Source organism: Battus philenor, unplaced genomic scaffold (genome assembly GCF_028537555.1).
Source record: "Battus philenor isolate CCGP_79_NKW_IND1 unplaced genomic scaffold, ilBatPhil1.0.hap1 SCAF_11, whole genome shotgun sequence".
NCBI classification, from domain to species: domain Eukaryota; kingdom Metazoa; phylum Arthropoda; class Insecta; order Lepidoptera; family Papilionidae; genus Battus; species Battus philenor.
Genome location: NW_027181673.1, coordinates 14,294,904 through 14,322,453, shown reverse-complemented (window position 1 = coordinate 14,322,453; position 27,550 = coordinate 14,294,904). Strand labels below are relative to the sequence as shown.

The following is a 27,550-nucleotide window of genomic DNA, read 5'->3' as shown; positions in this document are numbered from 1 at the left end:
AGGAGCGTTAAAATTTTGTTTTCATGCCTTAATAATTCGTATTTCGCGAACAGAGATTTGTTGCGTTATTGAATAGAAGTGATAATAATATTTGTTTCAAATCTGGATGATATTACCATGATTGCGGCCTCGGAACCATTGGTAAGTTCGTTACACCTGTGTACTTTAATATACAATGTTTTTAATTACATAGACCCAAACAATATTTACTTTTAAAGTTATTAAGTTAAAGTCTTTACGGTTCGTAAAGATATTGTTCTAATTTTTTGGTTTTATTCGAGGAAAATTAAATTACAATAACATGAATTAAAATATTATACTGTCTTATACGTTTTACTCCTTAAAATACTATTAACGAATTGACTAAAAATCACACAATCAGTTACAGTACACTATAGCATATTGCTGACATAAAGAGTCTAGAAAATATTATCATTACATCACGGCAAGGAATAGCCCTCCCCCAAAGATCACTTTGATGACCGACCATATGGTTGCCCACATCCATCGACTTTCCTCTGCCTTAACTATGTTAGTTAGTCCAAATTGTGGCAATGCAATGACATGCCAAAGGATGCTATGATATTCCACAATGTAAAGCAGTGCCAATAGGGGTATTATTATTATTTTATCAAGCACTCATGAAGGCGTATAGTATTCTTAACACATTGTTGTCAGATCGCATGTTTTTTTTATGGTTTCTGCTATTGGGGACCTCTCTTTCCCCTATCTCGTGTGGGACAAGGACTTTTTATTTCTAATAATTTATTCATATAGTTTTTTATCATTATCATTCTCCTCTTTCATGTATCATATCTGTTGTACTGCTTCTTTCGTTCTACAATTTTCCCAGTCTTTCTTTTTCATTCCATTAGCCATACATCCATCCACAACCACTACATTATAGGTTTTCTTTCAATTTTATTTATATCACACTCAACATTTTTTTTCTTTTGCAACATTTATTGTTCATACATTTAACACATATTTTCTTTATAATTATCATAATATATTATACTGTTTATTGCACTTTTTTTGGTACTACTTTATTTATTTGCTTTGGTAAGAAAGGGACCAATATTTAGCCACTTCCACATGTGCAGTGGTAGTTGTGTAACAAAGTACACCGCCTGCCAGCCCACTGATAAATGTGTATGAGGCAAACAATGCGAATCACATAACTGCCACCGTTAATGCACTTAACACGTGTTTCACCCCTCCATGGGGCATCTTCAGGAGTTATGTTATGCCAATTAGTGCCAAACACAGAGTCTCTGTGAGAGAAGTGGCTAAATATTGGTTTTTTTCTTATTAAGGATGGACTTCTGCAAGGTAATGCCTGATTGCATTAAATGTTTGCTTTGGATCGCATGTTAAGTCATAATTGGTTGACTAGTGCTAGAGATCACATATAAATATGTTTTTCATAGACTGGCAGTAGAATGTGGGTCGCTTGTAAATATGTACCTGTAAAATCTATGTCGAAAGTGAAATTTATGTCCACAAAACTATAAAGAATACATTTCTAGGTAATACAAAAAAAACATAAAAAACAGATAAGTATTTTCCAAATTATCGCAATTTACCTGATTGTTGAATCTCACGAAAAATGCCCGCTCCACACATAGTCTCGCAGAGAAAGCGACCACATACAGTATTAAGATGCCTATTAGGCCATCAGAAGGCTGATGTATCTAAGCAGCTAGTGTGAGCCAACCCGTGGATTACTAGATAAAAATTACCGTCCTGGTGTACATAGGCTTTTGGGATCTTAGAAGCTATCTTTTAATATGAACAGTGTTCATGGTTTTAAAATTTATTATTAGAGTACAACATGGGCTAGGCATGCAAATTTCAAAATTACTCTGCTTGAAAAAGGCACAAGGAATCTGGGCTTGGATAGTGGGGCTAGGTAGCTTGGTTTTCAGAAAGAGTTGCCAAGGAGTATTTTCATAGTGGATAACCTGTAGTCCTTTTAAAATTCTATTTTTTATGATTTATTATGGTTTGCTCAATTAAAAACCTGACTTTGGGTCATGATTTTATTTTTAAGTATGAATTTAAACTTTTCAGGAGTTTGTGCCTCATGGCAGAACAATCCTTATGAAGCACCCTGGACAAATTTATGGAAAGGGAGTCCACAATATGTCATCGGAAAACTCTCTGATGTATAAACTGACTAACTTTGCCATAAAAGATGAGAGCCTTCTCGAAAGTAAAGAGCCTGAAGAAGAATGGTGGTGTGTTAGAGAAGTTTATTATAGAGATACAGAGGGTAAGTGGTGTAAATTGCTTTATAATATGTTATTACTTGATTTTATGTATATTTCAAAGCCAAATAAGAAAGGACCAATATCTAGCCACCTCCGCACATGCAGTGGTTGTCATGCATGAAAGTGCACCGCCCGCCAGCCCGCTCGTAAATGCGCATGCGATTAGTGCTAAACACCGAGTCATGAAGGACTCGGTGTTTAGCACTAATCGGTGTAACAACTCCTGAAGATGCCCCGTGGAGGGGTGAAACACGTGTTGAGTGAATTTACGGTGGCGGTTGTGTAATTGGCATTGTCTGTCGCAAGCGCATTTACGAGCGGGCTGGCGGGCGGTGCACTTTCATGCATGACAACCACTGCATGTGCGGAGGTGGCTAGATATTGGTCCTTTCTTATTTAGGATGGACTTCCGCAATGTAACGCCTGATTCCATTAAATATTTCAAAGCTGTCTAATATTTTTTTATTTATTCAGTTATTATTTTAGATCTAATCATGCTAGTTACGACCTATGTACACTTACAAATTTAAATATCTGTAAATCCTTAAATATATATCAAAAATATATCAAATCTATATGCAAGTAGGCATTGACACTTTTGAATCATCAATTATTAGTATATAAGTTGTAAGCAGTACAGAGCAATTGTACTGTGTGCTGAAATGTGTAAGTTTTAATGTTTTTATTATTATGTACACCTTTAACTGCGCATTTATGTCTTTCGTGTCCATCCAAAGGTTGTTTGGCAGAGATTGCTTTGAGCAATAAGACTGCCTGTGGTGACTCTGTATAAATGCTATATTTCATTTTAGATGTATTTTTATTGTTATTTTGGTGTATAATAAAGTATGAAGTAAATAGAATAAGCAAACATATAACTTTGTGCCATGTTTTATGAAACTAATTTTTAATGTCAGCCAATAGATGCCCACTGCAAGGCCTCCCCCAACTAACATAAACTTATATATTGCTGTTGCCTTGTTCATTTTTAATAAAAAAAATATTTTACAAGTCATAAGCTTTTCCATAATATGTAGCTTTTCCATGACATGTAATTTTCCCTGGACAACTAAGGAATTGTGTAAGACTCATTGTAACACTTTACTTTGCGCTGATTCAAATTTTTCTGAATATTAAAAGAATGTGTAGTGTAAAATTTTGTTGCAACACCTGTGGCTAATTGTGGAAGCGATAAGATATTAGATAAAATTTAAAAGAAATTGTGGGTAAAATAAATTATAAAATAATTTTACACAGTGTCGTAGCTGTAGCTAGGGGGTGGCGAGCGGGGCGGCCGCACCAGGCACCACAAGCAGGGGGGCACCAAAGTTGAAAATAATTTTTTTTAAATTTCTTTTTTATTATTTTGAACCAAAAAAATATATATTAACTATATTCTGTTCTGAATTTTGAAATTATTTAGACTCTTTAGGAGAGGGGGGGGGGGGCACCATGTCCCAATCTGCCCCAGGCCCCAAATACCATAGCTACGCCACAGATTTTACATCTACCACTGGTGAAATTTAGAATGAATATAAAAACATATTGTTAATAAAAGTACATAATTCTATACAAGAATTGTATGATGATGATGTGGAATTAAATGTTGATGCTCACTCAGGAGGCTAATTATTGTCATAGACTCTTTTTTTATGGAGGAACTGTTGAGTTTCTCGCCGACTCTTCTCAGCTGAATGACCTTCGGAGACTTCCTGTAGTACTGACAGTACTGACATTTTATGATGTCTGACGATTCTAAAATGCTTGCAACAGCTTATTTGAATGAAAAATATTTTGATTTGGGTTGATATGGTGGGTTGGATTGGATGGTAGGCGGAACTGCCTAATGGTGGTATAAAATAGTATTTTACTTGTAAATAGAAATAATAACATTTTTATGTAATATAATGAATAAAATATGTCGATGGGTGATGAATTTTATGCATAGAAATACTTATTCCCAATCAATCAGGAAGACTGAAAAAGCAACCAAAAATATAATTAAGAACAAAGACATTTTTTAAATACTTTTGCACAATTCAACAAGTGTATTTCATATATTGTTTTGCAAGAATAATGATGAATGCTGCTAACAAGCAAGCCTGTTGGAAATCTAAGTTGGTGGCCTATGTCCAGTGTATAGTTGAAATAATGATAATGATATTGATTCATATTGTCTTACAGATACAAATGAGGAAGAATCACAGCAATCCGGTAAAGAAAAATATGAAGACTCCTTCAGACCACCTAGCAGAATAAAGCCTGACTTTAATATATCTATAAAATCTGAACTGCTGAGCGGGATGAAGCGAAATGAAGGCGAAGGTATACCTGGTCCATCACAAGGCGGCAGTGCGAACAGCTCAAGTAACATGTCAAAGAAATTTAATCTAAATTCCACACAACACCAACAGCCCGCAGTAAAGCCAATAAATCCAAAGACTGATTGTTCTTATGAAGAAGAACTTTATGTCAAAGGTTGCACAGCAGTATGGTCTAAAGGTAAGAAGAATACCAGATTCTAATTCAAATTATTTTTCATATATGCCTTTACATGTACTTTTGAATTGTAAAATATACTAACATGATAAGTTAATATCGGCTCATAATGCTGATCTGCTAACAGCCAGCCAGACAAGACAGACAGAAAATCAACGGTTGCTCTTTTTAAATGTAATATGTTTGACATATATATAATTTTTTGCTGACTAGTAAAACAAAAAAATAGGGTAATTAATTTTTTTATTATTATAAATATTATAATGACAAAAATCTAAGTAAGAAGTAATTGAGTATGTAAATAATCACTATTTTCGTTAAAGATTTATTTATGATTACTGTGTATTGCAGGTTATATTTTTTATATTTTTCGTGGGTTTTTATATCATTTGTTTATTAAACAAACATTCCTGGAAAAACCCTAATATGGTTGTTTTAAATTATTTTAGGTGTTTATCACCTAGCTAGCTAGGGAACTATTTGCAATTATTAAAAAAAAAACATTATGGCATAGTTTTTTTATGGCTCTCGTTTTTGGGACTTCTTCTCCCCTACCATGGTAAAGTAGGCACTATTTATATAATTCATATTTTGTCATGCTCTTCTCTCATCCTTCTTTATAATTTCTGTTCATTTCTCTTTTTTTACTTTTACAATACCCTGCATTCCTTTTCTTACCTTTCCTTTTGTATACCCTATCATACTACTGTGTTTAGGATAATTGAGAAACACAACCAAAATTTACCCACGAGGATTTGTTGTGTGATCAGAGTGCTCTGGAAATCTCGGTGCTTTAAGAATAAAGGATTCCACCACGGGGGAGCAAATTTGATTCTGTTTTCTAACAAATTGGAATCTTTATTCTTGTCATGAAATACATAGGTCATAACTAAATGATCCTTAGTAAGAAAAGGACCAATATTTAGCCACTTCCGCACATGCAGTGGTAGTCGTGCAATAAAGTGCACTGCCCGCCAGCCCGCTGATAAACACAGAGTTGACTCTGCTAATTGGTGTAACATAACTCCTGAAGATGCCCTGTGGAAGGGCGAAACACGTGTTGAATAATTTGGCGGTGGCGGTTGTGTGATTCGCATTGTTTGCCGCATACGCATTTATATATTTTATATACGCGGAAATGGCTAAATATCGGTCCTTTTCTTACTTAGGATGGACTTCCGCGAGGTAACGCCTGATCCCATTAAATAATTGATCCTTATTAAATAATAAATAAAAATTTTCACCATTAAAAGTGTTTTTGTATTCCAGGGCTGTTATCTACACCCGGCACAACACTGTCTGGACCCGAATACAGAGAAACAGTTTCATGCTACACCATAGACAATCCAATCAAACATGCAGCCTTCTGTGACTTTCATGTGGGAATAAACAACACCATGTTGATAGATGCACTAAATTCACAAATAGGTGATGTTAAAAAGAATATTAAAATTGAAGATACCACAGAGCATATTGAAACAAAGAAAATGCCATCAGTTTTGCTAATGGACAGCAAATGTATGAGGGTCTATGCTACAGATGGTAGAGAATACATAACAAGCATTCCATTTCAAGTTAAAAAGGTGTGGCCAATGAAATATGGAGTATTGTTAGAGAAGGATGCAACATCACAAGTACATAATTCAGTTCTACCGTCATTTTTAAAGTTCAATGATACATGCAATAGTTCAATGTCTAAATCGAAGACGAATATACCTTTGAACATGAGTGCAAAGCTACGTGCAGAGTCCCTTTTGGGGTATGATCAAGAGTATCCGCTGCCCACATGCTTTTCATTATCGCATCCTTTAGATGAAGTAACACCAATACTGATGAAGTCCCCATCACTGGGACTACAGTATTATAATGATGGGGATGTACAAATCATATTTGTCAGCGTAAACCCTAGTATTATATTGCTGTATGACTGGAAATTAGGAACTCATTCTCTTTGGAAGGTCCGGAAGGCAACGCGGGAAGAATGCTTAAATGTTTGCCCGAATATTAACTCAACGACTACGATGTTCAGTCAGTCATGTGATTTTGTTGGAAGTCCAATGCAGAGTATGGGTAGAAATGCCAGTTGGAATCATGGAAGTCCGTTTCAGTCTAAAAAAGGAATGAATACACCAAATCGCTCTCATCAGAGTCCAATGGCTAATATATTCCATCAGCAAGGGTTATCACCCCATGCATCTATCGGTCAGGCTTCCTCGACATCCATGCTAGCTAACACCATGACCCAAGCACCACCATCATTGCCTTTATATCCTGATATATGTTTGGATCACATTTGGACAGATACCCAAGTCATTCGTCGTGATCCAATTGAAAGCCCTCTAGATATTAAGACGTTTCTACATACAGACCTTGTGGGTCATGATTATTTATGTTTTTTAATAAAAGTAGGAGGGGTGAACAAGTTACAGATTTTAAGGTTGCAGAGATCACATTCGCATGGGCAATTTATGAAGAGAAACCTTATTGTTGGTACGGTGTCCTCGGTTTATGCAAAGGATGCGGTTGTCCTTAATGATTTGAAGATGATAGCTCTTATAGATGAGTCTGGGAATATAATCTTACAGTCTGGGAACAGTTTTGTAGGAAAGGTATGTATTAAATTTTTTTCTTAAAGGGTTAGGTGGAACAACAAAATAGTCAAGTTGCTGAATGCGGACAATGTAATTCTAGTCATTGTGGTGATGTTTGGAGGAGGCCTATGCCTTGACATGAATATCATGTTCATTTTTTTAACAACAGCATTACATATTTTACTTTCCTCTTAATGCTTCCTCTTAATTTATATTCAAAGTTTTATAGAAACTACTGAATATCGATAACGACTTTTTTGTATTATGGTGACTCTTCTAGGGACCTCGGGACGTTATAAGTTGGGGTAAATAAGTTCCTCATATTTATTATTTTTATTGCACTTTCCTTTCTTTATTCACACATTTTCTCGACGAGTTGTTTTGGCTTGATAGAGACCAACCTCACAAAATGACAAACAAGACAAGACTTCACAAAATCTATTTTTTCCTCATATATCTTCCATGTTTCGCCTTCCTTCCTTCCATATCTGTATTCCCAGATCACAGTTTTTATTAGTTATCTTAGTTTTTACTTTATCACAGTTATTTAGTGATTTGTTTAAAATTATTTACATATCAAACTTTTTAATGAATTTTTCATTATTTTGTTTTAAGCTCCTTATCCAGGAACTTTTGTCAAAAAAATTTTGCCTCTAGACTCTTCTTGTCTTACTTCTTATATCCTCGGAATATTAAGAGATTAAGTTTATCTTATTTTTACTTAACTTATTCTAGTTTTTAGTCCAGTATCAACTTCATCTTCCTGTGAATACTGTGTGGTATACTATTAATATAAAAAAATAATGTCTAACTAAATTATTTCCAGGTGCACGTAGGTGGAGTGCTGGCCCGACTCCTGGATTCGCCGTATACGAAACGCTCCCTGCAACCGCTGCCACCCATGCAATCTCCATTTCCCCGTCGCAGCAGCTTGTTGCCCAGCCGTGCTGCTGATCCTGCGTTTGACGACTCCGCCCTTCATCTGCTGTCGCCAGTTCCTCATTCCTCCACGTCCAGGATTGAGCATAAAGATAGCTTAGGTAAGTTCTCTTTATTAACTTCCCTCTTCCTCGACTCATATTCATATCTGAATATGGTACACCCACCACAGGGACAATTTACAACTTACATTTATATTTGGTTAATTTTTTTCACTTATACACACTAATATAGGTATAATTTTTAAAAAAAGCTTTCAGAAAAAAGCTGTTAGTTGAATTATATGTAATGAAATATAGAAAATGAGAGAGAGAGAGAGAGAGAGAGAGAAAATTAGTGAAGGAAATATAACAGTATATAGTCGATGTAAATACAATTTGCTCTATGTATATAACAATATGAATGTAAAAAATACCGAGTTTCATTAAGAATATTGTAAAAGAAAAAACTGTACGAGTTTCACGTGGATTCTTCTCAGATCAGTTTGTTTCGAACCTGGAAGTTCATAGTTAATCGGATTCTTGTTTCAATAAGATATATTTGGTGCAATTGATCCCATGTAGAGAATGATATAAAAAATTACTGTGGTCATTGAATCAAAGCCATATATGTGCTTGGTCACAGGTCTTCGAGGACTGCGAGACGCGGCCGGATGTCGCCTGACGCTGTGCTTGCAGAGCGGAGTGCTGTACCGTATCGCGCTACCACCCCTGGCTGCAGCAGCTCTGCCACCGCGAGCGGCGGCAGCCCTGCGAGCTTTGCTGCCACGGGACATTGCCATGCAGGTTACTCGTTCGTTCTTTACTAATTCCCCAATTCTTGAGCGTCTTTTTATAGAACGAACTAATAACTAGCGCCATCTATCGGCGCTGACAGAAGTTAGAGTTGATATATATATGTGTGTGTGTTTGTGTGTGCTATATATATACATGCTTGGTATTGGACTAACACTGACTAAAACTCTTCTATTCCTTCGTCACTATAATAAGTATGTATATATATATAAGCTTATATAATAAGCCTCCTACTTAAGTTATCAATACGACCAATAAAACCGGCCTGCATTAATCTTACTTCGACTTCAACAAGGTCATCTGTCCTTGTGAGTGGACCTATAAGGACCTTTTGCTGGTCTTTGGTCTCAACTCCATAACCATAAGGTTCCAGCGGGTATCAGGTCTGAATGGCCTGTATACAGTCAGTTTTAACTTGATAATCCACTGGGTTATGATGTTTACTTTTTTCGTCTCGGTGTATTAATTCATTTGATCTTATTTCTTCAACTGGTAATTGTGATATTTACTTTCTAATAAGGAATGATTTCATTGGTTACAAGTTTATAAAAGAATATATTACAGTATAAATGGCTTTTTAAAAAATCATTGTTTAAATTTATTACATCGTTAGTACAATTGGTAGTTGATGGCTGTTGAGACTGAAAGGTTCTAGTGGTAGCAACGAGCCGGTACATGCGGCGTGGGTATGCCCTCCATTAAGCGACCCGATGACATTGTCAAGGGACCGGCCGTTATGGCGAACTCATGCTGCCACTTCTTCTCATCTCTTCTCAATAACAATTCATTTAAATAATCAATTGCAGGTTTTAATAAAGTGGTACGGTGTCCGGAACGCGCCCGGAACCCAGGACCTTACCCCGGAACAGGAATGGGCGATGTTCTCCAAGCTTCTCCTCTCCCTCATCGGCTACGACGTGGAGAGACTTGGCCAGACACGTCAGAACGAAGAAGATAATTCAGAAATAGCCAGCAAGAAACAGAGAACTTCCAGCGATGGTACTCAAGACGACTGGGATTATCTTTTAAGCTCCAGGATGCATAAAGCGATTGGCAGTTCCTTGGCTTGCATGCTGAACCTGAGCCCGTCCCAACCGGATGGTAAACCGTGGCATCCAAGGAAAACGAAGACATCTGAAGTCGATAAACCGGTGCAGTTCAATTCGAATTCTCTTCTGTTTCCACATATGCTGCAAGTGTTTTACGCTCTACATCTGCTGTACGAAGATCTGAAGTTAAACGTTCTTCTATCAAGCAATCTGAAACCTTTATCCGTTCTTCTCTATCAGCTCGCTAAAGATTTGAGATTGGGACACTATGTCAACTACTACTGGATTGACTTCCCAAATGATTACAATTATGAATATGATGAAACTGAATCGCAGATCAGTGATGGTTTGTTGAAGAAGTTAACACCGCCTAATTACTTCTCCTTGGAGCCACCTTCCATCTTCAGTTATATCAACTCAATGCTGAAAGACTGCGATGTAGGATATTACCCATATCTGCCGGACGTCAATAACTCTTGCCGAGATATCATTGAGGTAAGGTTCATTAGATTTTTTATGACCACTTTAACCTATGTCCAGCTGTGGGTAACAGCTGGGGATGGTATAACCCATGTGTATTATATTTAAACAAAACAGTTATGTGATGTACAAAAACATAGTTTATCATTGAGGTCTGCCAATGGTATTTTGTCATTAAATGAAAAAATGGTGATGATGATGAAGGTCTATAAAGTAGTGTACAAAGTCTCATTAAGGTCTGTTTGGTTCTAGATCTCTAAATAAATCAATCTAGATAGTATATTTTTTATATACTATTACTTGTTGTTGACCAGCCATAGTTAATTAGAGTAAAAGATAAATAAAACGTAATTTATAGTGACCATTTTATTTATTTTGTCTTAATAAACAATGTTTAACTACAAAAATATGTTTTGTAGTGCTATCTCAGTTGACGCATGGTCGCTCATATGTGACGGTCGCGGTAGTCGGGCCGAGCCGGACTGACGGTCGGCCGAATACGGTCTGACTGTACTTAGATATTTGTTTTTCGTATGATAGCTTCCGTCTCACGTATTCTAAAATTAATATTGCCTAGCTTTTTATTTTATTTGATTGCATACTAGAAGTTTTGTTCTTTTTTTCTTTGATATAAAATACCTAATTAAAAAATCGCAAACGTTCTGAATAAGTTGTTGGAGCAATTAACTTACAGGATATATAATTATTGGTAAATATTTTACACTATTTACCCAAGATATTTTAAGGTTGATTTAATTTTTGAATTTATAACATGGGTCTGAGACATGGTCGTGTATGATAGACCTCGTAAGAAGGCTCAAGGTCACCCCAAGAGCTTCGCTGCGAGGAAAAATGAGATTTGCAGAAAACCAAACTCACCAACGCAGGTGGCAAGAATTGCTCGTCTAAAGTGGCAGTGGTGGAATTGGAGTGGCTACCACCAGCCGGTAGACGCGGCCTGGATGGGCCCTCAACCAATTGGAACGAAGACATAGTTAAGGTCGCGGGAAGTAGCTGGATCCAGGCAGAGCAAGATGTTTTGGGTAGGCCACCAGGAATCAAACCCAAATTCATCATCAGCTATAGTTGAAATTTATTTCAGATATTGACGACGGTTGGATGCGGCCGTTCAGCTGGAATTCAGATCCTGAGTCAGCAGATCATGGGCAGCAGTACCCCTAGGCCGAGGAGGGAGTATGGCACTAACAGTTCACCCCACGCACAAGCTGCGTTACTTGCCTGCGAGAGAGGTATGTCATGTGTTCAGGTGGAAACAGACCAGCAAGAAATGCGTTGGTCGCGGCTTCTATTCCTTCGATACAACCTTATATAGTTCACACTGTGTATTAATTATATAAGATTACCACTCCTCACAAGTTTCAAGAGGATGAACACCAGCGTCTGTGTACCATAATACCACACTGCGATCGCCAACACAGCCAAACGTGGCGATTATGGTATATCCCCCACATAACTATATAAGCACTTGTTCCTTTTGAAAATACAGCGTTTCGAACGCCATCTCGTATCAAGTTGTAGAAACTTGGTATGTTGCGACCTATGTAGACAAGAGACTGCAAACTAGCTGTTCCGTTTTAGTATTGTCAGATATAATTACCAAAATTATTTTTCTGTTACGTAATTTACAATTTTAATAAGTGTGATTATGGTTTTGTATTATGCCTTTTTGGTAGACATTTTTTTGTTATAACCTATTCATTCATGTCGGCCGATAGACACTTACTGTAAGGCTTAAGCCTCCTCCAAAGGTCGTCACGATGATCAGTGTTTCGTTGCCTGTATCCAGCCGCTTCCGATTGACCCTCCATTGAACCGTGGTCACCGTTTGAGGGTCCACTGCCACATGACCCTAGTAATTTATGGAGCAAAATTATATAAAATATTTTGTATTCAAGAATATTTCACCACCATCAGATAATTTAATCAAATAAAAACCTATTCCAGGTATCACCATAAGGAGCATCGACAACTTCCCACCAGCGATAGGTCTGTTGCTTCTCTCCATCTTCAGCCGTTGCAAGAGTAGTCCACCCACGGACTGGCCCCCGGAGGCCTACTGCCTAGTGATGCGTGAGGACTTAGCCGTACTAGCCAGGACTGCGCAAGCCATGAAGTCCACTAATGAGTACTTGGAGAGTGAGTCATGTTATTTATATTATTTTAAATAATTTATAGCGATTGTGAAAGTTCATAGCTCTCTACTTATGCTGTGAGATCGGATCCGAAATGAGGAGATCCTCTGATGGCCGTTTGGGTCGAGAGGTTCTGCCTGAGATGGTGGAAGCGGAACAGGCAGGCCTTTCACCAGGTTGACAGACGACATATTTGAGGTCCAGGCCAGTCATCATTGCTATATTTGGGAGGAACCTATGCTTATAGGCTTTGCAATGGATGTCTATCAGCAGGAAAGTAATAGAAGAAGTGTACTTCAAGAGAAAAATGCTAGAAGAGTCCAATTTAACAGAAAATTGAACTGGGTGGGGGGGTCGCAGTTTATTTGTGTTCCACATATGCACGCGCGGCGAAGGCCCCCAGGTTTGAAGCCGGGGGCGGGGAATACGCGAGTGACTCCTTAACGCAACGCTAGCTGACCGTGACTGACCATGACTACATTAAAATAATCGACAATTCAAAATTGCATGTAAATGTATACTCGAATTATGATATTTTGAAATTATATGTTCATAGATTAATTTAATAAATTATGAGTTCATAGAGATTTTTTTTTCAGCATTGGCCCTAGAGATTTCTGGTAAGGATACCGCTTACTCCCTGGTCAGTAAATCCGCTGAGGAACACACCAACAAGTTTGAAGACAGCGATACGAGCACAGGCATGGAACACCTTAACACCAAGCTACTACGTCTGCTGTACCCACGGGATCATCGGTGAGTTTTTTTTTCTGCTTGTTGTCATAGGTATAACCTTTATTTAAATACTCCTTGAATATCTGTCGCTATTTGAAAGTTAATTATCTTTATATCTTCATCGTAAATGTCAAAACACAGTGACATTTGACGCCATTTTTAAAAATTAAGGCACATTCAAATTATGACATTACTTTTGCACCACATGTTAGTTCACTAGTTACTTACATATGTTTTCGATTTTTTGATTTTTTTGTTTGTTTTGTCCAGGATGTCAGAAGTGTTCAACCTTCTGCAGTCCTCCATCCCGGTGACCATAAACCTGACTCAGCGCCCAGAGGTCTCTGACCACGACTTCATCGAGGAACAGGAGAAATATTTATATGCTGTCACCACCCGGACAATGGCTTTGCCTGTAGCAAGGTAACATGCGTATTTTACACTTGCATCATTATCATCATCATCATCGGCTAAGGTCGTTCAATATTAGATAAAAGCGGTCTTAATAGATTTTGAATTAGACAAGTTGAAAGCGATCTCAATCCAGTGTACTCCGACGACCTTTAGAAGGTCATCCATCCTCCTCGGGCTTCACTTAATAACTTTTTTCAACTTGCCAATCCCCTGGGCCATCTCGGTTACTCTCGTTGTTAGCACAGTCTGAAGAAATTCCTAAAGCAATTCAAGAAAATGAAATCTAGAATTATTGATGTAACCGAGATAAGGTCTAAATTTCTTTGCAAGGAGTGACTTCGAATCAAACACATGGCTGTTCTGTGTGATCAACCAATTGTTCCTGCTTTGCTACCTCAGTTGCAAGGAATGCGAGCTATTTAGTATACATGGACATCTATAAGGCTTTGTTGCCCTAAAACGGGGGCCATAAAGAAACTTGCTCGTTTCTTTATGGCCCCCGTTTTAGGGGACTTCTCATTCTTCCCCTACCATGGTAAAGCAGGGACCATTTATATAATTAATAATTTTTTATGTAATTTTATTATTGTCATGCATGCTCCTCTCTCATATTTAGTATCTTCCTTTCTCTTTTCTCATTTTTCTTTTTTTCCCTTCTCAATAGCTTGCATTCCTTTTCCTCCATTTCCTTTTGTACATCGCCTCATTTCAATCGCAATTTCTGCAAAATCACACTTTTTTATTACAGGGGCATGTTAACATTACGCAGCCTGCCTTTGGCAGCCACGGAGCCCCTGACAGCTGCACGGCTTTGTGTAACCGGACGTGGGCCTCCGCCCCGCTGTAACGCCGTCTCGCTATCCGACCCGTCGCCCACGGCACTTCTCTGGCCTTCGTTCCACAATGGTGCTGCAGCCGGACTCGCCTTAGTTCCAGTCGCGGGCGGCACCATACATCACAGCTGGGTCGTGTATAATAAGCCACGGGTAAGAGATGTTCGCTTGTATGTTCATACGTATACATTTGTACATACATATATAATATAGTAAGAACAAGCGTCTTCAAAATTTGGAATACTACAAATTGAAATTTATTATTATTTGCTCATAGATTCCAATATAAATAATAATATAATGTAAATTAATAAATTATTTTAGAGCGATAACTTTGTATTTTCTGACATATAACAATTCATCACTTTAAAGTTTTAAAAGTTTTAATCACCCTGTATATATATGTACACAAGCACGCTACTTCTTTACTTACGATACTATTATTATATTATAACACTATTTAAGATAAATATACCCGCGTTTATTGAGATAAATAACTGTGAGCCTTACACTTAATGGGATCGTATGTTCACCTATAAAGTGAACAGATATAAGTTCTATCACCTATAAGATAACAGTCTGAAGATGATACAGACCGCTTTCAACTGCTCCTTGGAAATAGGAAGAGCTGAGATGATGATATAGTGTTGTTTACTTTTAATGATTTTTTTTATTAAAGTGGTCCCCGCTATTGGTGACCTCTATCTTATTTTTGGGAATAGGACCTTCTTGTCTTTAATATTTATTTTACGTTTCTTTTTATTATCATTCTCGTCTTTCGGTCTTCATATTATCATTCATTCATTCTCCATCATACATCACAAAATCTTACATTCTCATTTATTATATATTCCCTTTGCATCGTCTCTCATCTTCTCCATAATTATAATAGTATGGGTTTTTATCACCGTTTATCACAACATTTATTTTTCTAATAATTTATGTTTTTATTTCTAGTTCACTTGTTACATTTATCACAGCACATTGTTTTCTTTTAGCAACTTATTTTACTATCTTATTTTCATACTTGTATTTATGTTTTATTTTTATTACTTTGAAGGTTGTCATCGCTAAATAATCAATAATTTGTTCAGGGTACCCAAGATATGTCAACGGAGCACGCTGGGTTTCTATTAGCTCTGGGCTTGAACGGTCACCTGCGAGACATGCCCTTCATGAACATCTACGAGTACTTAGTCAAGTGCAACGAAATGATCAGCGTGGGCCTACTGCTGGGATTAGCTGCCACATACAGAGGTACCAGAATAAAATTATTCGTGGTTAAGGAAATTGATAGTAATGTCTCTGTTTTGATAGGCAAATGTCAACAATCTCGACAGTGTAGATTTTGTTCACGTCGTAGATTTCGAAAGATAAATTTTTCTCAAGAAATATTTTGAATACAACAACCGATGTTCTAGAATTTTGTTATTTTTTAAACATACTATATGAAACACTGTATGAATTGTACTGTATAAAAAACATCGTGAAACAAATTATGAAACCCACTACACACTACATGGAATGCATTATATGGGACACGCTAAATGAAACACAACATTAAAAACAGACTTTATGAAACGCACTTTATGAAACACGCCACGAGAAAGTCACATCATTAAACACAATTTATGAATCGCATTGTCTACGTAAGAAACAATCTAAAAGTAACAGCCTAAATTACTGTATTCAATTTGTTTCTGGACTTGAAGATATTAAAATATTTTTTTTTTCAATAAATTAATTATTCATGTTACTTAAAAAAATAAAGAGATTTTGCTATGTGGTAGGATGTGGTTATTAGATGCGGGCAGCGTGAGGCCAGTCATTGTGGTGATCTTTATAGGAGGGCTATGTCCATCTGTGGGCATCTATTATATATTGGAAATGATTAAAACTTATAAAACAAAGTCAAAGTACAAAAGCCTTCAAAAATATTCATCATATATCAGGGAGACTGGAAAGTAGATTCACACGACTACATTTTTAACTAGTTTTTAGTTTTACCTTGTTTTCAAAAACATTTCGCCATTTATTATACAAATTTTCAATGCCGAAGCAGTTAAATCTATCGATTTTTTTGTAAAATATGTTGACACAAACGAAGGTGTTCCTAATAACTAAGAAATTTTCTATTAGGTACGATGGACGTGCAGGCGACGAAAATGATGAGCATCCACCTGGAGCCGCTGCTACCGCCTACGTCTATAGAGCTGGACATTCAGCAGAACATCCTGGTGGCCGCACTGTTGGGTGTGGGGTTATTGTACCAGGACACCTGCCATGCTCATTACGCGCAGGTCTTGCTCAATGAGATAGGTGAGTTTTTACGTTAGATTTTCTTGAATTTAACCTAACCTCGATTTTTAACCTGCTGCTCCTTTAGGATACAGTTCAGTTACACATTGAATAACTTTTTGGTGAAGGTTTTGATGTTCCTGGTAAGCCTTGGTGGAGGATTGGTCTAGTTGCCTCCTCAGGTCTCTATGACCTGTTTTTCTGAGTGTTTCCGTAATTGGAGGGCCCGTCATCACCCCCAGAGACCGCCAATCTGGTTGATGATCGCCTTCTTGGTCACTTTTCCTCCGACAACCAGCTTATCGAGGCTGTCTGCCTCCGAGTTATGTTTACATTTTTTCTGTCTGTTTGTTCTGGCTAATATCTAAAATGTCTGGACCGATTTTGATAGGACTTATACTGAGAGGTGGCTGATGTAAAAAAAGAAGTAACTTAGGTTACTTTTATTTAAAAAAAAATTGAACAAAAAAACAACTAAAAATTACTTTGTCATATTCCAAGACGTCCCGGGTACAGCTCGTTTTGTGATAAAAAGGAACTGTTTTCACTACACGGTTTTTTGGAGAAATATACATTTTTTAATTATAAAGTTTTCTCACTTTACAACATTTTTTAAAGTATTTCTCATATGTTATATGTATTTTTTACACATTTTTTTTTGCTTGATTTTCTAAAAAACATATCTACCGTGTAAAAAAGAGTTGGTTGTCCTTAAAAAAATCTGCTTTCGAAGAATTTATACAGTTCTATTCTCTTCTCAGTGGAATTAGAGTCCAAATCCATCGGCTAAAAATGGGTTTTTATGTGTAATGGTGGTGGTGTTACTGAATAATTTCTACCAGAACTGATCTAATGGCGTGTAGTAATAATAAGTAATTTGCAGGTAAACCGCCAGGGCCTGAAATGGAGAATTGTGTAGAGCGAGAGGGCTATGCTCTGGCAGCAGGATTGGCATTGGGATTGGTATGTGCGGGAGCAGGACAGACTGCACCAGCACACATCGCGCCACAACTACGCGCGTACGTCCTTGGTGGTGACCGGCACGCTTATGGTAACGAATATATATATATATATATATATATATATATATATATATATATATATATATATATATATATATATTATACAGGTAACTTGTATACATACGGACAGTCAATTGACTTTCGGTGCAATGACTCAAGTGAATTTAAAAAAAGATATAAAAATGACAGAAATTAAAGAAATAAATCATAAAAAAATAATTGTAAGCTGTAGTAGTCCAGAGGGAAGGCGATAGAAGGGTATGGAAGTAAAAGAAGGTATAAAAAGGAATGGAAGATATTTTGATGGAAAACAGTAGAATGAATAGAGAAGTATGAAAGAAAAAGATTATGTAAAATAATTATTATTGTAAAAAATATTGTAACAGGTGATAGACCACTTATTATTAAGGGAGTATGAGGTGCCATAAAAATGGGGCTAATGAAAAATAGTGTAAATCTTGATTTGTACTATTTTATTATTTTCTTGTAATTATAATGAAATATTTATATATATAATAAATTAAATTGTAATTGGTTAAAATCTTTACGTAAAGGTAATTGATTTGATGTAAGTAAGCCAGCTTTCATGTACGTGCCGGTAAACAGTAATCGTTTAAAACTGTTAATGTTTTACAATTCATGTTCGTTCATGTTCAAATGACAATGTAAAGCAAATCTATAGAAATAAATAAATTTGTAGTGTCTGTTTGTAATATTAAAATATCCGCTCATTACTACATGCACATGAATACATATACGGCTTATATACTAAAAATATATATATTTTTTATTTTATTTGTCTGTCTGTCTTGTCTGTTCCGGCTAATTTTAAAGACTGGACCAATTGCGAAAGGACTTTTGCAGATGGTTGGTAATAAGGAGTAACTTGGACTACCTGAATTTTAGAAAATTTCTTACGTAAAAAAAATAAATAAATGTTTTTTTTTAAATCCACGCGAATTAGGCGTGTATATTTAGTCATGTATATATATGATGTGGAAAAAATATTTGAAAATTATATTAGAACTCTTGTGCCAGTGTTACATTTTAATTTAATTTAATATTCTTTATTGCATACGTTAGGATATATTAAAATAGTTTCATAATAATAAACAAGAAAGTACAATTGGCGGTCTTATTACACAAGGCAATCTATTACAGATAACCGTAGTATGGAAAAGGTAAAAGTATAAATAATGGGTAGTTAACGTGTACAAAACATACATATATAGAAAGTTACATATGTGTATAACGTATATACATATAATACATATGTGTAAGATCGAGTATATAATCAAAATATGTTTACTATTAATTTCAATTTTAGATTTTTTAGGTAATGAGTATAGTATTTTTTTAGGTAATCTAAAAGAGATAGTAGAACGTGTATAACTTGGTTTGCAGTGCGAGAAGGTGTGGGTGTGAACGTTGATGTGACGGCTCCTGGTGCCACCTTGGCGCTAGGGCTCCTGTACCTGCGTGCCGGGAACTGCGCCCCCGCTGCCTGGCTGGCACCTCCCGCTACTCCTTACCTGCTCGACTACGTGCGTCCGGATTTGTTGATGCTCCGCGTCGTCGCTAGAGGTCACTACCTTGATGTGATATACATTTATTTCACACTAAAATTTAAACGAAAAACTAAATTGTTTTTATATACAATGCGATTAAAATAAGAATAGGACCGGCCTAACGCCATGTTGTGACGTCACAACGGGAACTTGGTATAGTGTGCAAAAAAAGCAATGTTAAAAAATAATACCAGTAGCTAAAGTCACTCGCTCGGTTACCTTCGAAGCAGTTTCCAAATGCTTAATGAAACTTCCAAATACATCACGCGATATATGAATATTGCCATCTGGCCCTGGTACAATTCTTGCTTGTTTTAACTGGTCCAATAACATAATGGCACGTTTTTTCTCTTCCTCGAAGTACTTATCAACATTGCTGATAATCTCTCGAGCTCGCCGATGTAAAACACTACCTCTTTTGCTCATTGTAGAACAAATTAAGCAATCAACAAAAACAATTATTATTATTTTTTTATTTTATATATTTAATGCTGACCGTACTTATATGAGTGAAGTTAGCCGAGAGCCCGTCCTATTCTTATTTTAATCGCATTGTATACACATGTGATAAATTGGTTTCAACAGGCTTGATATTATGGGACAGCATCGAGGCAACGGAAGAGTGGATAGAAGCCCAGGTGCCTGCCACCATAAAGCCTTACTGCTTTTTCAAACCAACTGACGAGAATATAGATTACGAAGCCATGAAGTAAGTATTCTCTTATATATATGCAACTTCTTCTTTCTCTTCTTCTTTTAAGGAGAGTGTTAGGAGAGACTTGTGAAAAAATCGTTATTTATGAGTTCACTATAAACGTGGTGTAATTATGTTTATAGACATAGCTATGCCGCGCGACTTTGTCTGCGTGGAATTTGAAAAGAAAATATAGTATTTTTTTAGTTTAAGAATTTTGTTAAATTAGCTACCTACCAGTATATGTATCATCAAAATCGGTCTAGCCATTTCAGAGATTAGCTGGAACAAACGGATAGAAATATTAAAATAAAATTGTATATGTACTATATATATATTAATAATAGAAAAAAGCGGTTATTTTAATGTTACGTACAGACACTTCATTTTTATTTATTTGTATGCACTATTACATTTTTTTAGTCTAATATCAATGAATTATTAATATCACTACATTCTTCTCCATCTTTTTTAATCTTCCAATACTTCTTCTTAATTGGTCACTCTTGGATAGTTGTAAATTGATGGCGTATTTAGTCTACTATTTATCAATTCATACCGGGCACTGGGTTAAGGACTTTATTACTATAGATATAGGGTTTATTTTAGCACGTTGAAGAATTCTTCTTTTCAGCCGATTTAAGCTCAATACAAGGTAAAGACTTCTCCCAAAGATCGCCACGATGATCGGTCTCACGCTGCCCGCATCTAGTGACTTCCTGCGAGTCCAACTAGTGTGGGGTCTACTCGAGAGGTCAAAGGCCATCAGTTGCATGAGCGATGATGTGCACACTGCCATTTCAGACGAGCAATTGTTAGACCTATGTCTGTAATCTTGTTTTAGAGACCCTCCCCGAAAGGAGATACTCGAAACAAAGAGAAAACCGGCACGGTATAAAATTCCTTAACAGCGCCATCTATTGGCGAATATATAATTTGTAACAAAATATATTATTGATAATGTATTTTAATTCCAGTCAAGCATACTGCAATATAATCTCGGGCGCGTGCTTCGCCCTCGGGCTACGGTTCGCGGGATCTGGTGACGAGGATGCCAGAGACGCGGTGCTCCATTACGTGAACCTGTTCCTGGGCAGCCGTCGCCGTCTGGCCGACCTAGCTGGTGCCTCCACCCTCGAGACCTGCTTGTGTGTCTGCTTGCTAGCTGCCGGCATGGTGGGTACCTTCTATGTAATATGACATTTTAAAATGAAACACCAAGTAATAGCTTCTAGGCGAGAAAGTCTATACATTGAACCACTAAGATTTAATGGTGGTTGGAAAGGATTTCCTTTATTGAATTGCGACTTCGTTTTTATAGTCTATACTTTCACCTTTTCTCTACATCTATTACCAATCATCATATATGTATTCATATACACTAATACCTTGCTTTGCGTCGTTTCGTTTTGCGTTTTTTTTTTGAAGTTGCGTCGCTGCTTAATTAATATTAATTTTCACTGTGCGTCGTTAGGTTTTCGAGGTTGCGTTGTTTTGGGTTCGAGTCTTTAATTTTTTTTAAATTTTCTTTTTTTTTTAAAAATGGCAACACTTTTGTGTCTAATTGCGCCATGACATCAAAACTCGGGATTCCCTTTCTAACTAAAACAACTAAATTTGAATACAGTTTTATTTTCACTTTAAATTGGTAACTTTAGAGTTCAGTTTTAATTACGTAGTGTGTTAATAATAAATTTATATAAATTTTTACGTGTTGTTTCTGGTTACAAAAAAGGTTAATATTTTTCCAATTTATTTATTGGCAGAGTCGTATGATTTTGGTGTTTTAAATGTTTATTTTGTTCATTTTTCTTTTTAAAAAGTCTTTACATGTTTTGCTATAAAAATCTTAATTCACTCTGCGTCGTTTTAATTTGCCTCGTGTTTTTTTGGAACGTAACCACGACGCAAATTGAGGTATTGGTGTACATATATATACATGTGTTGCTTTAGTGTAGATATGTTTCGTGTGTGTGTGTGTATAGCTTTCAAGTTAAAAAAAAATAATTTTGCTTTATATTTTATTACTTCCATACAGATTATTAATATTTGCAATGTGATTAAACCTGCTACGATAGTTCAAGAATTCCAAAAGGCTTCTGTAAGACAATGAATATTACAGAAATTGCTGATATATTTAATCATTCAATTCTCCAGTTAACAGTTATCTCTCTTCCACTTATTGCGAATCAAATGATCTATCTCTTTCAGATAATGAGTGGGCGTGGCGACGTGCGTGTGCTGCGACTGTGCCGACGGCTGCGCGCACGCCTCGCTGTACGGACAGCACAGCCCGCGCCCGCATCTCACCCGCCTGCTCTCTCGCATGGCGCGCAGGTAACCCCCCCCCCCCCCCCTTTTGAGTGGGGAGTCTAGATGAGCACACATGATGCATTTATATTCGATTCCTACCCACTAAAATCTTAGTGGCCGTCGTTTATACAGGCAGAAATATAATTTTTTAAGTAAAATATTTAATCTGTGTGCATAGATGGCGGTGCACTGCACGATTGGGCTGCTGTTCCTGGCCGGTGGACGAGGCACCCTCAGCACCTCAAAGACCGCCGTGGCCGCATTGCTCATTGCGTTCTTCCCCAAATTCCCCACGCACAGCGAGGACAATAGGTAACATTAATCTTCTTCATCACCGAAGATCGTGTCCGTGTTGAAATTCTTTAAAATTTAATTAAGCTAACAGAGCTAATATCAGAAAATGCACAACGATAAATCGTTAGTAATAATGAGGTAAGGATGTGTTTACATGGTGGCAAAATATCAGTACATTTGTTTGTTAATTTTAACGAGTGCTTTATTTGAATAATTCGTATTTCATCTGTGATTTGGCATATACATTGATACTTAATATATTCTGATAAAGATAGAACATATAGTAAAAATAAGTAAATATCCAATTTTTTTATATATTAGTAATTAGATAATAAGTGGACGTCCACTGTCTAAGCCTCCTCCAAAGATATCTAAGGGGGGATACACCAACATCGCCACGCTTGGCTGGGGGTGTTGGCGATCGCAGTGTGTTATTATGGTACGCAGAAGACGCTCTGGCTCCAGATGGCGATTTGTAAAACAAGTCAACATGTTTTCAAAATTATTCTTTTCTTACAGATACCATTTGCAGGCGTTCCGACACCTGTATGTCCTGGCAGTGGAACCGCGTCTGATCCTGCCGCGTGACCTGGAAACTGGCCAGCTATGCTACGCTCACCTGCAGGTCACACAGTTTACCATCTCTACTTACCGCCATTTTATGAAAAATTTAGTTTCTTATCACACGACGTACAATACTGCTGTAAAAGAAATAAATATGAAAGTAAATATGAAAGGTGATCATTATAGGTTATAAAGAAAATATTATATATTATATATGAATTTTTGGTAGAAGGCATCACAAAGATGACTTCGCATAGTTGCACACATAGATTAAGTGAGAGAGAGAGAGAGAGAGAGAAAGAGGGAGAGAAAGGGAAAAAGAGAGACAGACAGAGAGACTGACTGACATACAGGGAGAGAAAGAGATCCACACCGCATTGACAGACACACGCACACATCCAGGAACGTTCAAACAAACACAAACACTAGAGTAATTGTTTTTATCCCGGTAAAACTAACTACATTCAGGTTTTCGAAAAACATTTTAAAAAAATCAAAAGAAAGGAGATGATCAGTCATATTTGACCGTTTAGTGATTAAATTTTAGTTAATTAGAAAAACCTGTGGCCTATATTAAAGTTAAATTTGCTTAACTATTTTAATTAATTATCTATTTTTATTGGTCTTTACTGACAAAATAAATGGTTAAGAATAAACATTAACATAAATGAAACTGTGAACTTTTGTTCCAGGTGGTCGACTTGAAGGGCGCCGTGAAGGAGCTGAAAGCTCCTTGCATTATTCCCGAGCTCGACGGCTTGCGGGAGGTGAAGATCATGGACCCCCGCTACTGGCCCATCGTGTTCCGACGGGACCAGAACTGGGATCAACTCAAGTGAGTACAATGTTAATTATTATAATAGCTCGGGATTTAACTTGTGGGTGTAAAATAGAAGCAAATATATACAAAATATATTATCATCATGTTCTAGCCGGTAAATGGTAATTGCAAAAAAAAAAAAACTGTAGAATGACTAATTCAGAATTGTTTATATTTACTTTAAAGCAAGGTTAATAATAAATATATATATTGTGAAAAGTAGTATTCGGGAGAAGGCAAAGGAAAGCGATGTAAGAAAGGAAAGTAAAGTATGAAAAGGAATGATAGATTCTTTTCTTCTCTTTTTATTCTATTGACGCCCACTGCAAGGTATAAGCCCCGCCCCCAAAGTTTGCAGCGTTGATCGGTCCTGTGCTACCTCAAGTGACTTCCCGTGACCTTAACTATGTCGTCGGTCTACCTAGATGATAGATTATGTGACGAATAAAAGAAAGATATGTGGAATATATTCAGAAGGATAAAAGGTGAGGAAGAAAATAAAATTATTAGTAAAAATAATGTCTCTGTGTACCCAATACCGGTAATGTACAGGAGGCCCCAGATAACGGGGACCAGTAACTAGAAAAAAAATATACATGTACATATATATTATACGTTTACGAACAACTAGCGCCATCTATCGAAACTACAGACGTTTGACATATATAGACGTATACAGATTTAAATTAATTAGCAAATAGAAGTAAGAAATAATCAATAACATGTGATATGTTGTTGTTTCCAGAACATTCCTCGAGTACACTTGGTGCATTGATATCAAGCAGCGTGCCGGTTGTTTGTCTTACGTGTCGGACCCGCAGGGTTTCCTCACCATGCTGGGCCAGACGCTCACGCTAGATAAGGCGAATATTTGGCTAGCGAAACCTGCGAATATCGAGCTGTTTACCAACGACGAGAAGGTGCGGAGCTTCGTCAAGCATCACTTGCAGCCGGAGGGAGAAGGGGAAGTGGCAGGGGATGCGGAGTGGCTTCCTAAAGCGCGGAAGGGGGCCCCGGCACGCCAGGAGGAGGAACACGTGCAGGCTCTTAGTATGCTCACTTACGAGTGCTTGCTGAAGGACGTTCTTTGCGCACTGCCCGTATGGACCACATTCCTCAAGGTTTGTTTCAAAGTCAAAATATTTGTTTCATGAGATCATTACATTCATTTATTATCTTGAGCTTAAAATTAAGTTTTCGTTAGTTCGTAGCACGCCATCTATTGAGAAGAATTAACAACAAACTCGATGGGGTTTGGAATTTTGTTTATAACTGAATATTGAACGATGACAAGGTGGGCGTGATATATGATCATTTTTAGAAATCAATGTTTCATTTATTCATATCGGCTGATAGATGCCCACTGTCCACCGAGTGGGCGGCTTGCCGTAATTGCCATTTTAGATTTTTTCCAATAACTTGTTTATTTAGTTAAACGATCGATATGACCACTGCCACTTGAGACGTACAATTCTTTCAGCTACGTCGGTTAGTTTGGTCCTACTGTGGACTTCTCCGTTGTTCTTGAGCCTTCTTATAAGTTCCGCATTCATGGGCGCCATGTGTCATCAACACACATTGATCATATCTTCGTCAAACATTAAGGTTTACGACGACATATTTTTGACATACAAATAAATGTATATCGTTTACTTGTCTAATAATAGTACAAGCATTGATCATCATTTTAACGTATAAACGTGCACTGATGGATGGGCATATTTTTTCAAAAGGATTAATATGATGCGGCCTCCGTTTACCTCCCTAGTACCTTAACTAGGTAGTCTGTCTACCTTGTCGGCGGAACAGTCACGAAATACTTTAAGAGTCCAAACTTTCATCGTCATTTATAGGAAGTTCAATGCCATAATAACAAAATTTGTACATAGTATGTTGGATCAGGCATCCTTTCAGCTGTCAGATGTCCACTAAAGACCGGTTCCTCCTTCCTTATTTCAAATAAGACCGGAAAGGGGCGGCCTGCATCAGTCTTTTGATAACCTTAACAGGGTCTGACCACCTTGCTGATGTCCTTCTTGCCGGTCCGCAGTCTTCCGCTCTATAACCATGAGGACCAGCTACGATCCCTTTTTCGAAAAATCTGGCTTGCCTTCTGCCATTTGAACTAGCCAATACGCTTAGCTTCGAACAAATAAGAAGTTACAATTTTGCAGGATATTGATTAAGCATAATTATGTGATCAGAAAGTAAGGTGAATTTGTTTACAAAATGAAAATTCTTCATTTATTCTTCCAAATCAATTTCACCTTCAAAGTGAATCACCATCCGATAAAATACACTTTTCCAGTCTTCGAGACAGTCGAAATAGTCTTTTTCCGGTACAGCCTTCAAGGCCTCTTACGATTCGGTTTTAATCTCCTCAATCTTGTCAAACCGGCGTCCGGTGGCCTTTTGAGTTTACTGAATAGCAGCCAGAAGTCGCACGGAGTCTAATAAGACGTATACGGTGGTTGCAGAACGACATCAGTCGAGATTTTGGCAAAAAGGTTGTGAAAAACCAATGCATGGTATGGTATCGGCCAATCCAGACTGTCATATGTATATGGCATCAGTACTGGATGCAATAGTTAACTGCACATTTGGTGATGCATTTTTATTTATATTTCAGATATTAAAAATAATGAAAAACGAGCCCACTTCGTACCACATATGGCAGGTGAAGCTGCTTCTGTCGCAGGTGGAACATCAGAACAGGCTCACATCAGCGGAGATGAAGGTGGACGGAGAAGAGTCGAATTCAGAACCTCTCATGTCTACAGAGTTTACGCTAGCAATTAAACAGAAGGTAGCGAGTGTGTTAGATGCTTGGGAGGCACGGGTAGCGCCGCAACTACGAAAATATGTGGGCGCGGGTACTGGTCGGAGGGGAGATGATGTGCGGCGACAGCTTGCAGCGTATGTACTGTATCATGAAGTGGGGGGAGCGTGTGCGGCGGCAGGTGGGGGGTGCCCAACACCGCGACCAGCTGCCCTCGTGTGCTCGCGAGATCTGCCCGCTAGCGCGGCTGCTGTGCTGGCGCCGCTGCTCAGCTGATGGCGGCCCACGCGCGCACGCACGCGCTCTCGTCGATAGCCACGCTCACCGCCCACCAACAACAACGCCCACATCTAACAACACAGTGAAAACAGAATTTTATAAATAGATCCACTAGTGCTTTACTAGTGAAGGGAACACTAAAACGAAAGCACGTGGGCA

The 27,550-nt window shown here is 37.4% G+C and overlaps 1 protein-coding gene across 1 annotated transcript; it reads left to right on the top strand.

Annotated features, from left to right (window-relative positions):
* shtd (shattered) lies at positions 1-27,546 on the top strand. Its single transcript, XM_068773319.1, has 24 exons — positions 1-141; positions 2,074-2,275; positions 4,458-4,775; positions 6,042-7,381; positions 8,190-8,403; positions 8,927-9,087; positions 9,903-10,640; positions 11,728-11,875; positions 12,591-12,782; positions 13,378-13,534; positions 13,784-13,936; positions 14,676-14,913; positions 15,855-16,017; positions 16,900-17,079; positions 17,942-18,109; positions 19,485-19,664; positions 20,234-20,357; positions 21,320-21,518; positions 22,554-22,679; positions 22,834-22,967; positions 23,469-23,574; positions 24,206-24,348; positions 25,079-25,454; positions 26,963-27,546. Exons 1-24 carry the CDS (start codon positions 118-120, stop codon positions 27,386-27,388), a joined length of 6,210 nt encoding a protein of 2,069 aa, XP_068629420.1. The 5' UTR covers positions 1-117; the 3' UTR covers positions 27,389-27,546.
* The last annotated feature ends 4 nt before the right edge of the window (positions 27,547-27,550 follow it).